This window comes from Capsicum annuum, chromosome 3 (assembly GCF_002878395.1).
Source record: "Capsicum annuum cultivar UCD-10X-F1 chromosome 3, UCD10Xv1.1, whole genome shotgun sequence".
NCBI classification, from domain to species: Eukaryota; Viridiplantae; Streptophyta; class Magnoliopsida; order Solanales; family Solanaceae; genus Capsicum; species Capsicum annuum.
The window spans coordinates 6,240,905-6,252,691 of record NC_061113.1 but is presented as its reverse complement, the minus strand read 5'-3'; the positions used below and the strand labels follow the sequence as shown (position 1 = coordinate 6,252,691).

The following is an 11,787-nucleotide window of genomic DNA, read 5'->3' as shown; positions in this document are numbered from 1 at the left end:
TCTATCAAGATGCCTAATTAGCTCCAGATACATCCAATGAAGATACATTTTTTCCTTTGTAAAGATACATAATTAGCTCCCGTTATATTTTTTTAGATTTTGAGTCTGTCGAGATACATAATTAGCTTCCTATATATCAACGAAGATACATAATTAGCTCTTGATACATCCAAACCAAGATAATTTTTTCTTTGTAAAGATACATAATTAGCTTCAAATATATATATTTTTTCTATTGATATACATAATGAGCTCCTGATATATCCAATGAAGATACATAATTAGCTCTTGATACATCCCACCAAGATATATTTTTTCTTTGTAAAGATACATAATCAGCTTCAAATACATTTTTTTTTTATATATTTTAAATCTATTGATATACATAATTAGCTTCCGATATATTCAATGAAATACATAATTAATTAAATTTCTTATAATTATTTGTAAGGATGAGAATCTGTCTAAATATATTAAGTTAAAGATTGTATGTTACATTGATCCAACAAAATTATGCCCAACTTACAAATTACACAATAAATAAAACTCAAAGTCTCCCAAACAAAGTGTTATTTAAAGGAAACTTGCTCTTTCTTCTTGTGTTCCTCCACGTAGCAAACACATTAAGCATGAACAGGTAACCCAATTTTCTTTAATCTTTTCTTTCTTCTGATAATTTTTTTTTTTAAAAATTAATCTGTTTATGATTTTGCATATAAAAATATTATTACAGTTGAAATTGAAAAATAACAATATGATTCTTAAGTCAAAAGGTGATTTTTTTTACTTTTTTTTTTTTTTTTTTTTTTTGAAATTTATGAGCTTAAGAATGTCTATATGAATATATGTGATTTGGGTTTTTTCCAAAGTTTGAATTTTTGTAGTGTTTGGCATTGGGAAAGGTTAACATGGATATATGTATGTGTGTTTTCTTGTTATTGAGAGTATTCATTTTGTTTGAATCTGTTTGTTTGATTTTGACTTGGTATGGAGTTAAAAAATGTACCAAAATGCGCTTTAATCTTATAGGATTAAATGTCACGTGTAAAGTTAGAATTAAAGAGTTGTCAAGAAAGAGGTGCTCTTTTTGAAACGGACTAAAAAGGAAAGTAAAACAAATAAATTGAAATGGAGGAAGTATTTGTTTTTTTATTTGAAATTTGGGAAATGAGTTTAACCAAAATGGTGAAAAATGACTGATTTAGTTTATACAATAGTGTGTATTTGGTATGACTGAATTGAAGTCATGTTTCATGAAAATGTTTTATGGCGTTTGGGTGATGAGTGAAAGATATTTTTCGAAATAAGTATGTGTTGAAGATTAATAGTAATAATGTTAAGAAAATTTTGAAAGGAAGCCTTGGAGTAACTTGTAAAGTTGTTGTCATGTGATCAGAAGGTCATGGGTTCAAGCCTTGGAAACAGCTTCTTGCAGATATGCAAGGTAAGGCTGCGTGCATTACACCTTTGTGGTGGGGCCCTTCCCTTGATCCTGTGTATAGCGGGAGCTTTAGTATACCGGGTTGCCCTTTTTAATGTTAAGCAAATTTTATAGTGTCTGGTGGATTTTTTGTGTAGATTGATAATAATGTATAACTGTTAATTGGAGCAAGTGATACGATATTGAAAGTTCAGATAGTTGTAAGGAAAATGACTTCCGTCCCTTTGGTGGATAATAGTATTTTTTGGTAATCATACATTAGAAAATGACTTCCGTTGCGCCTCACACACGTAGTGCCTTAGCTTATTTCTGTACTTGGGAATTAACGAGTGTAATTCGGATTCAAATTAAGCTCATGATTGGTTTGTGCTGTGTCTGATGTCTATAGTCTTCTTCTTTTGTTCTTCCCGTAATGCTGGATCACTTGGCTGAAAAGTGTGCTTGCTTTCTAGTTTGCATTTCCTTAATGTAATCTGGAACAGGTTCTTAGACTAGCTTTTTGTCGAATTCTTACTTCTGTTACGTAATGGATGGAAGTTAACTTTTATGAGGATGAAATGACTCTTGGGCTAAAAGTTAGTTGAATAACAGACTTACTTTTTGTTTTGTTCTCCGGGTTAGTAACTTTGGTCAATTAGAAATTGGGGCTGGATGGTGTCAAATGGGCAAAAGGAATTAAGACTAGGGCATAATGATAGCAAAATGCGGAGTAAATTTGATGTTAAAAAAGAAGGGAAGGAAGAATATGCGAACTAAAAGATGTCTATGTTTAGTTAACGGATGCGAGCTTATATATCTGAAAGTTGTCTTTGGTCCTTCTGGTGTGGAGTTTTGTACTTAGCTGCAGAGCTACAGAATGAAATTCCAGAGCTGTTTGAAGCTTTGACGGTATGTTTTGAGTAACAGAAAAGGAGTTTGTTGTGGGATTTATAGAGAGTATCTCTGTGTGTTTTTGTTTGGCTAGTTTATTTCTTGTTCCAGCATGGAGCAATGGCGGAGCCAGGAATTTGACTAAGAGTGTGCAAATTTTCTTCTCATTTGCGTTAAGGGTGTGCAAAATTAAATACACACTCATAATAGCTAACATTTAGCCTATATACACAACTTAATTTTCTGACGAAGAGTGCGCACCTGACCACCCTTTGATATAGTTAGCTCCGTCCATGGCGTGGAGATATCAGTGGTGAAGATTTCCACTTTCTCCCTTTGTAACTCGAATTCCTAACCTCCCAAGGGATCTATCACTGGAGCAGCCCTCTATTGTCGGAGACGGACAATACAATTGACTTAATGCATATCTCTTTCTTATGGTAATTGCTGCATAGCTACCTAGAAGTTCGGTAGATCTGTTGGAAGCAAAACTTCATGTAGGAATAGGCAGATAGATTGCTTGGATATAGCCAGTGAGATTTTGGTTCCTTTCTGATGGAATAACCAACCTGTGTTTAGTAGAGAAACAGGAGATTGGAATATACTCATCAAGAGGGCAGTGTTGTTTGTATGAGTGTGTAGGTTAACTCCGGTCTTGGTACATTATTCGAAATTGTGGTTGTGCATGTGGGAATTTTAACAGATACCATATAATATGTGTTGATAGCGAAGTATAACATATTTTGTGGGAATTTTAACAGATACCATATAATATGTGTTGATAGCGAAGTATAACATATTTTGTCATATTGGACTATTCCCATAATCTTTAATTTCATGGCGATTAGATAATTTAATATATTCCTGTATTAGGCTTTCTGTTGGCAGAAGAATTGCATCGAATATTTGTGGAGTCAGATCTGTGCATAGGACTTTATGCAGTATTACAGGTGTTAAAAATCCTGATTTGGTCAGTGAAAAGGTATTATTCTTGTACTATCAATTTGTTTTGCTTTCTTATTGGTTTCTGTTAAAAACGCTTTATCCTATATTTGTTTGCATTCTTTCTATTTCTTGCCTTGTCCTTATGCTTTACCTTCAAGTTTCTTACGGTTTCGTATGGGTAGTAGATCTTGCATTTTTTGGGTCTAGTATACTATGAAACCAAATTTGAGAGCTTAACAGCAGTCCTGATTAAGTCCAGTCTCGTACATTGTTCAAAATTATGGTTGTCTTTTTTACTTTTTCAAGCATGGTCTGTGCTCATCCCTGGTTTTAAGGAGCGTTTGTACATTCTGATCTCTCTTATTTTTCATATTTTTTGTGTCAATTTGAGTCTTCACTTTAATCTGTCCCCCTTTTAACTGCATAGGAGCCTTTCGACAAGCCTGGGTTAACAGATGACATACCCCAATATGATATTGCTATAGTTGGAGGTGGTATGGTTGGGATGGCTCTAGCGTGCTCCTTAGGTAAGTGCATTATTTAACCTTCTGCAATTGGAATGTTAATCCTTGAACAGTGCTAAAGGTGTCCTCCAAATTACTAGTTGAAACTAAGATGCTTTGGAAATTGTTTTTGTTTAGAAATTTCAGTCATCTGCGTGATTTACTCTTGCTACGCTGTTTTTCCTAGAAGAGCTTATCCCTAATAGTGACTATATGTAACGATAATCAGCCTGTGGCAAATAGTTGACTACTAGTTTATAAAATTTTTATCAACCCTCTGGGGACACCAGTCCATGTAAAAGATGGGCACGGTTGTATGCGAATCATTTGAATATATACTATGCCAAATTAAACTTGTTGTCGACATGACAACTCTTCTTCTAACTTGTTAACTATTCTGCAGCAACTATGCCATTAACAAAGCAACTAAGTGTTGCCATCATTGACAGTAATCCTGCTTTGGTAAACAACTTTCACATCAAGAAAGAGGACCCCCCAGATCCACGGGTCAGTACGGTCACACCTGCAACCATTTCCTTCTTTAAAGGTATCCTCGAACTTATCGTTCTGTTTTCTGATATTTCTGTGGAGTTTTCTGTCTGTATGGATAATGGTTTGATCTCTGGTCTCTGCCATCACATTAACTGGTTGCATATAGAAGAGAAGTTTTTTTTTTCCGCTTTGCTGAAAATGTATGCTAAAATCATTGTATTGGTAATGCAATTGAAAAAGGGTCAGAAAATGATGAAAGACCTGTTGAAAGTTTATTATTTTTCGAATCAAAAGAACATGATGTGGCTTTTTCTGTACGTGTACCAGTAGTTGTTAATTTCTGCTTGAATGTGCTTGATTTGCATGAAAACATCATCACCTGTTAATGAAAAGCATTGTTAGATTATCATAAGAGAATTTTGTGTTTACAGATATGGGTGCATGGGAATTTGTTCAGCAGCACCGTCATGCTTACTTCGATAAAATGCAGGTAATTTTGCTAACTACATGTTCTTTTTTGTAAGTTTTCTTATGAGTAGCTTAAGCCCATCTCTGTTGAGAATAATTTTTATGAATGCCAATATTGGGGGACAGTTAAAAAAATTCAAGTATAAGAGGGACTTAGTGTTGATATAAACAGCCAGCTTTAACTCTCTACAGTCATTGTCTTTATCATGTGCGTCTAGAAAAGGTTTAATTTATTGCAAATTCTAACTAAAGTTGTTCCATATTATGTGTTCCTCAAATTCTTCTCTTTGGAGCACTGTAATTTATATCCACGAATGCATGCATGTCGTAAATTTGTTATAGTACAAGGAGGATGTCTTACCATACTTGAAACGTGCTTTTAGAGATCTTGTATTTTGCCAAATAAATTTCAATCAGTGTGAACCGAGTAGCAAATTTTTCAATGTGTACAAGTTGCAGTGACTACTTTCTCAAATTACAGCGAGTAAGATTTACCTATTTTACTGTTCAGTGGTGATATATAGCCTTTAGTTCTGTAGAAGAAAAGAGCTCCTTTATGGCAAGGAGGAAAAGAGTTTGATCATGAAGGAGACTTAGCTCTGTAATGAACGGAAGCGTCTCTAAAAAGATGCATTCATACCTCTTCTCCAGCCCATCTCCAATTAAAAAGAAGGGAAAAAGCGGGTTTTGGATCTGTGTTCCAAATGTATGCAAAGGAAATGGTTGTCTTTGTTTCAGAATTATCTCTACTTATCCTTGTCTGTTAATGGCAGCAAATGGTAACACCAATATCTTTTAACAAAGAGACTTAAAAAGTAAATGACAAAGCACGTCTTAGCTAAACCTGTTAAACTTTCACTGCTTACTTCTCAGCTGCCTATGCACTTTCAACCATCAAGATATCCCAGTTTTTAGAAATATAAAGTTTGGATGAACAGTCGAACATTGTTGCTAACAAGTTGTTCTTCTCATATATTTACCAAGAAAGATCTGGAAAACTGCTGCTTGTGAGAATTGACTTTTTTCTTTGATGTGACTATAAATTCTTGTAATTGCTAAGTTGCCTTGATACAAATTGCATCATGACATCAAAATGACCTCACTTTTATGAGATTCAATCGTGTAACAGTTTCAGTTTTGATTCATTTGCAATTTATTTATTCATAGGTCTGGGATTATACTGGTCTAGGCTATACTAGGTACAATGCAAGAGATGTTGATGCAGATGTTCTTGGGTAAGATTTTCTTTTATTGAGGTAACGACTTCCTTTCATAGTTATTGTGTTCTTGATTCCGAATGATGCTTGCGTTCTGTCTTTAGGTGTGTGGTGGAGAATAAGGTGCTACACAAATCACTGTTATCATGCGTACAGGTATTTTGAGCATATGGACCAAATTTTGTTATGCAGCTAAAAGCATGTTGAGTAGTTATGGAGATTGGAGTTGCAGCGTAGTGGTTGCAACTCCACCTTGTATCGATTAGGTGTAAGGTTCCAATCCCGTTAAAAGACCCTCCACTCTTCTGCCTTCATGTCCCTACTATTAAGAGGCCCTCCTCCATTGCCTAAAATTTTCTTAAAAAAATTTACTTGTAAGCAGTTTGCTACAATATCTTGGAGTGCATGTAGGCTTAGCGAAAAATAGAGCACAAGGAAAGAAAAAGATCTAGAGGCGATACCAAGTAGTTGGGACTAAGACTTAGGAGGCTTACATTTGGTCTAATGTTTGCTAGTCGAAGACTTAGGAGGCTTACATTAGGTCTAATGCTTGCTAGTCGTCCTTTTAATCTTGTAAGAGATTTATCTGTCCGTAATCACTTAAAAATATAGAAAACTTCTAGTGTTAGAGAACCTAATATGTTGAATATAGAAATGAAATGGCCTCAAATGGAGTGAGATGATAGTGAGGATTCATATATAACCGATCCAACTAGCTTGGGATTGAAGCATAGCTGGTGTTATTAATATTGTTAAGCAGCTCGCTAGAAATCTATTTCAAGGATATGGGTTCCCTGTCTTGGTATTCCACTTGTATACCATGCTTTGTTGGTTCTTTTGGAGAGCCATGTTTTGCTTATGCTCTTTATCTCCGTATACAGATATTAACCCATTTGGGTAAATGCAGTTATTACTTCAACAGTCAAAAAACTAAAATGAAAAGAGAACTGTTTCAAGGACGTGTGAGGGTGATGATGTAGCAGTGTCTGATTCAAGGCCTTTCTCTAATCACATTGGTCCTAAATCTGCTTTTACATGTGATTTTCTATTGCACCAAATGTCCTCGAGATCATAAATATTGAGCATTTCTTTTCTTATTTCAATTTTTCTTTAACTGCTGGGTTCGTAATTCCCTAGCTAACATGCGCATCTCAGATAAAAAATATCCATGTTAATATCATTTTAGTTATGCGAGTCAAACTGCCTTGGTATAGATACTTCAACATTTTAAATATTTGTGTCTCCCTTACTGCCCAAAAGACCCATTACAAAGATGCTCCAACTGGATTGTTGATGTTACTCGAAAAAGTGTGTGTGATTTCTTTTACCTTACGGAATTTGAGTAATAGATTGGTGTAACAGGGAAAGCTAAAACTTTTTGTTCCTAGTTCTAATTTATGCCTATTGTATTTAATTGGAACTCCGGAGATTCCTCATTTTGATTTATGTCAATGATTTCCCTGGTGATAATGTTTGACTGGAGGTGATAATTTGGACAGAATACGGATTTTCAGAAGACAATATACTCGTCTAGGTTAAGTGCAGTAACCTTTCCCACAAGGTCATCAGTGACAAGCTCCAGTGGCACATCGTCATCTGCTAGTGGAAGTTCGGCAAGGTTGGAACTGGATAATGGAAACAGCATGTATGCGAAGTTAGTGGTAAACTCAACATGTCTTGTGTTCAGAAATTGTGAATATTCTGAAGGATATATTCAATACAAATGACGACTTAGATAACATGTCACAGGTTGGAGCGGATGGGTCAAAATCATCTGTTAGGGAGCTGGCAAGAATACAAACGACTGGATGGAAGTACTCGCAAAGCGCAATCATCTGTACAGTTGAACATGCAGTAGAGAACTTCTGTGCTTGGCAACGATTTCTTCCTAATGGTCCAATTGCACTTTTACCCATAGGTGAAAACTTCAGCAATATTGTCTGGTCAATGGACCCCAAGGAATCCGTTGATCGGAATTCAATGTCCGAGGATGACTTTGTAAACGCAGTGAACGATGCACTGGACAGTGGATATGGTCCTCATCCACAATCCAAATCATTCGAGGGTGGAAATATATTTTCTTGGCTCAAACCTGACGGCATATCAACACACGAGGGCTTCGAAGTTCCACCAAAAGTTCTTAAGCTAGCCTCTCAGAGACTGGCCTTTCCTTTGTCTTTAATGCATGCTAATAGCTACGCATCAAAACGTCTAGTTCTTATCGGTGATGCAGCACATACAGTTCATCCGCTGGCTGGCCAAGGAGTTAATATGGGATTTGCAGATGCGTGCTCTCTTTCTAAAGTCATTGCTGAAGGTGTTGCTGTCGGATCTGACATTGGGGAGGTATGTTCCTTATCCTTCCTCACTGCAAATTTAGGCCGAAAATGTGAAGGTCAAACGCTTCTTTCTTGCATCGATGTTTATTAATGTCAGAATACGGTAGATATTGATGATATTATCCTTAACAACTGCGCTGGCTCTTTTTACCTCTCCGATACATGTTATAACGACAGCGCTGGCTCTTTTTACCTCTCCAATACATGTTATAACGACGGTGCTGGCTCTTTTTACCTCACCGAATACATGTCGTAACGAATGTTGTTTCGCGCAGGTGACTCTGTTGAAGAGATATGAATCAGAGAGGAAAGCTGCAAACATTACAATGATGGCAATCCTAGATGGTTTTCAGAAGGCATATTCTATTGACTTCATGCCAATAAATGTACTGAGGGCTCTTGCATTCAATGGGGCACAATACATTTCTCCACTTAAACGAAAGATCATTTCATATGCCTCTGGCAACCAGTTGCTTCCTCTTTTCACATGATGTAACCTATGTTTTACTCACTCTTCAAGAATGTCAACAGGTGCGTGTGGATTCGTTAAAGCTAGTGTATTTTTGGAGAATCCGTCTCGGGTGCGGCATCGAAAGTGAAGAGTCCGCTGACTTAGGATGTAACTGTTAGATTTTCACAATGAATATTTGGTAAAAATGTCTTGAACTTTTGTTTTTTTTCTATGAATAACAAGTTTCAATAATCATTTTTCACTCTAAGAGGAAAGGAATGGAAAATAATCTACTTTCATTAAGTGATTTATTAGATAATCGAAAACAGAGGATCTTGAATACTATTCGAAGTTCAGAAGAACTGCGTGGAGGGGCTATTGAACAACTCGAAAAAGCTCGTTCTCGCTTACGGAAAGTAGAAACCGAAGCCGAGCAGTTTCGAGTGAATGGGACTCTTCGAGATAGAACGAGAAAAATTGACTTTGATTAATTCAACTTATAAGACTTTGGAACAATTAGAAAATTACAAAAACGAAACGATTCAGTTTGAACAGCAAAGGGCGATTAATCAAGTCCGACAACGGGTTTTCCAACAAGCCTTACGAGGAGCTCTAGGAACTCTGAATAGTTGTTTGAACAATTGGTTACATTTACGTACCATGGCATGTTGGGAACAATTAAAGAAATAACATGTTGGGAACAATTAAAGAAATAACTGATTAATCTTTCTGCTGTAGGAATTATTTTTTTCTTTCAAAAAAGAATAAAGAAAGAATCATGGTAACCATTCGAGCTGACGAAATTAGTAATATTATCTGTGAACGTATTGAACAATATAATAGAGAAGTAAAGATTGTAAATACCGGTACCGTACTTCAAGTAGGCGATGGCATTGCTCGTATTCACGGTCTTAATGAAGTAATGACAGGTGAATTAGTAGAATTTGAAGAGGGTACAATAGGCATTGCTCTGAATTTGGAATCAAATAATGTTGCTGTTGTACTAATGGGCGATGGTTTGTTGATACAAGAAAGAAGTTCTGTAAAAGCAACGGGAAGAATTGCTCAGATACCCGTGAGTGAGGCTTATTTGGGTCGTGTTGTAAATGCCCTGGCTAAACCTATTGATGGTAGAGGTGAAATTTCAGCTTCTGAATTTCGATTAATTGAATCTACCGCCCCGGGTATTATTTCGCGCCGTTCTGTATATGAGCCTCTTCAAATCGGGCGTATTGCTATTGATTCGATGATCCCTATAGGACGTGGTCAGCGAGAATTAATTATTAGGGACAGACAGACCGATAAAACAGCAGTTGTCACAGACACCATTCTCAATCAATAAGGTCAAAATGTAATATGTGTTTATGTAGCTATTGGGCAAAAAGCCTCTTCTGTGGCCCAGGTAGTAACGACTTTACAGGAAAGGGGAGCGATGGAATACACTATTGTGGTAGCCGAAATGGCGGATTCCCCTGCTACGTTACAATACCTTGCTCCTTATACAGGAGCAGCTCTGGCTGAATATTTTATGTATCGTGAACGACACACTTTAATCATTTATGATGATCTCTCCAAACAAGCACAAGCTTATCGCCAAATGTCTCTTCTATTATGAAGACCGCCCGGTCGTGAAGCTTATCCAGGAGATGTTTTTTATTTGCATTCACGCCTTTTGGAAAGAGCCGCTAAATTAAGTTCTAGTTTAGGTGAAGGAAGTATGACCACCTTACCAATAGTTGAAACTCAATCCGGAGATGTTTCGGCTTATATTCCTACTAATGTAATTTCCATTAATGATGGACAAATCTTTTATCCGCCGACCTATTCAATTCTGGAATCAGACCTGCTATTAATGTGGGTATCTCCGTTTCCAGAGTGGGATCCGCAGCTCAAATAAAAGCCATGAAACAAGTAGCTGGTAAATTAAAATTAGAACTAGCGCAATTCGCAGAATTAGAAGCCTTTGCACAATTTGCTTCTGATCTCAATAAAGCTACTCAGAATCAATTGGCAAGAGGTCAACGATTACGTGAATTGCTTAAACAATCCCAATCGGCTCCTCTCACGGTAGCAGAGCAGATAATGACTATTTATACCAGAACAAACGGCTATCTTGATTCATTAGAAGTTGGACAGGTAAGGAAATTTCTTGTTGAGCTACGTACTTACTTAAAAACTAATAAACCTCAGTTCCAAGAAATCATATCTTCTACCAAGAAATTTACCGAGGAAGCAGAAGCCCTTTTGAAAGAAGATATTCAAGAACAAATGGACCGTTTTATACTTCAGGAACAAGCATAAAGAAATATTGATCACCCTTGTCTTAATCTTAATAAAAAAGGGAATTAAGCATCTTGGATTCAAATATTCAAACAGTCTTTCTTGCTATCGAAATCTAAAAAAAAAAATATATATGGAAATAAATTGCGTCCAATAGGATTTGAACCTATACCAAAGGTTTAGAAGACCTCTGTCCAATCCATTAGACAATGGACGCTTTTCATTCTGATTTTTTTCTTTCGTATTTTAACTTTTTGTTTGAAAAAAAAAAAACAGAAAGAATCTGATGTGAAATAATTTTTTGAATTGTATATTCAATGATGTACTAATACTAATAAACTAAATTTGATTTAATGAATAGATTAAAATATTTAGAATAAATAGATATAGAGCGGGTAGTGGGAATCGAACCCGCATCGTTAGCTTGGAAGGCTAGGGGGTTATAGTCGACGTCGATTTGTTTTTTTAACGTCTCTAATTCAAAACCGAACATAAAACTTTGATTTCATTCGGCTCCCTTATGGAGATGAGTCAATGTATAAGATCTAAGATGTGAACAAAATTCGAAAAAAAAAAAAAGAATTCTACCCATAACATCTATGTCAGCTTTTGGTCTGTATACAGATAAAACGAATTGCTTTGTAGATGATCCTTCTAAAAGAGGGGGATTCTAACAACCTTTCTAGTTATTTGGTTCTCTATTTCTATTTAATAGGATCCTGAGGAAAAGGAGTTTGTTTCCACCGAGCTAAACAATATGTTGATGTCTCTAGTAAACCAA

At 36.0% G+C, this 11,787-nt stretch overlaps 1 protein-coding gene and 1 pseudogene across 3 annotated transcripts; both read left to right on the top strand.

Moving 5' to 3' along the window:
• Positions 1-480: 480 nt before the first annotated feature.
• Positions 481-11,597, top strand: LOC107864271 (ubiquinone biosynthesis monooxygenase COQ6, mitochondrial). 3 transcript variants are annotated; one of them, XM_016710604.2, is made up of 10 exons: positions 481-637; positions 3,185-3,293; positions 3,684-3,783; positions 4,163-4,306; positions 4,683-4,741; positions 5,887-5,954; positions 6,041-6,092; positions 7,436-7,597; positions 7,686-8,282; positions 8,551-11,597. In XM_016710604.2, the coding sequence occupies exons 1-10, from the start codon at positions 630-632 to the stop codon at positions 8,764-8,766; spliced, it is 1,515 nt and encodes a 504-aa protein (XP_016566090.1). In that variant the 5' UTR covers positions 481-629; the 3' UTR covers positions 8,767-11,597. The 3 variants fall into 3 exon arrangements, with proteins under 3 accessions (XP_016566090.1, XP_016566091.1, XP_047264915.1); XM_047408959.1 differs by lacking the exon at positions 481-637 and adding an exon at positions 1,395-1,444; XM_016710605.2 differs by lacking the exon at positions 3,185-3,293 and having other exon boundaries at positions 509-637.
• LOC124896968 lies at positions 9,505-11,597 on the top strand (annotated as a pseudogene).
• Positions 11,598-11,787: the final 190 nt, after the last annotated feature.

Excerpts from the sequence above, each read along its gene's own strand:
- LOC107864271 (XM_016710604.2), top strand. Across the intron at positions 4,307-4,682 it reads AACCATTTCCTTCTTTAAAG|ATATGGGTGCATGGGAATTT; the intron begins GTATCCTCGAAC and ends TTGTGTTTACAG. Across the intron at positions 4,742-5,886 it reads CTTACTTCGATAAAATGCAG|GTCTGGGATTATACTGGTCT; the intron begins GTAATTTTGCTA and ends ATTTATTCATAG.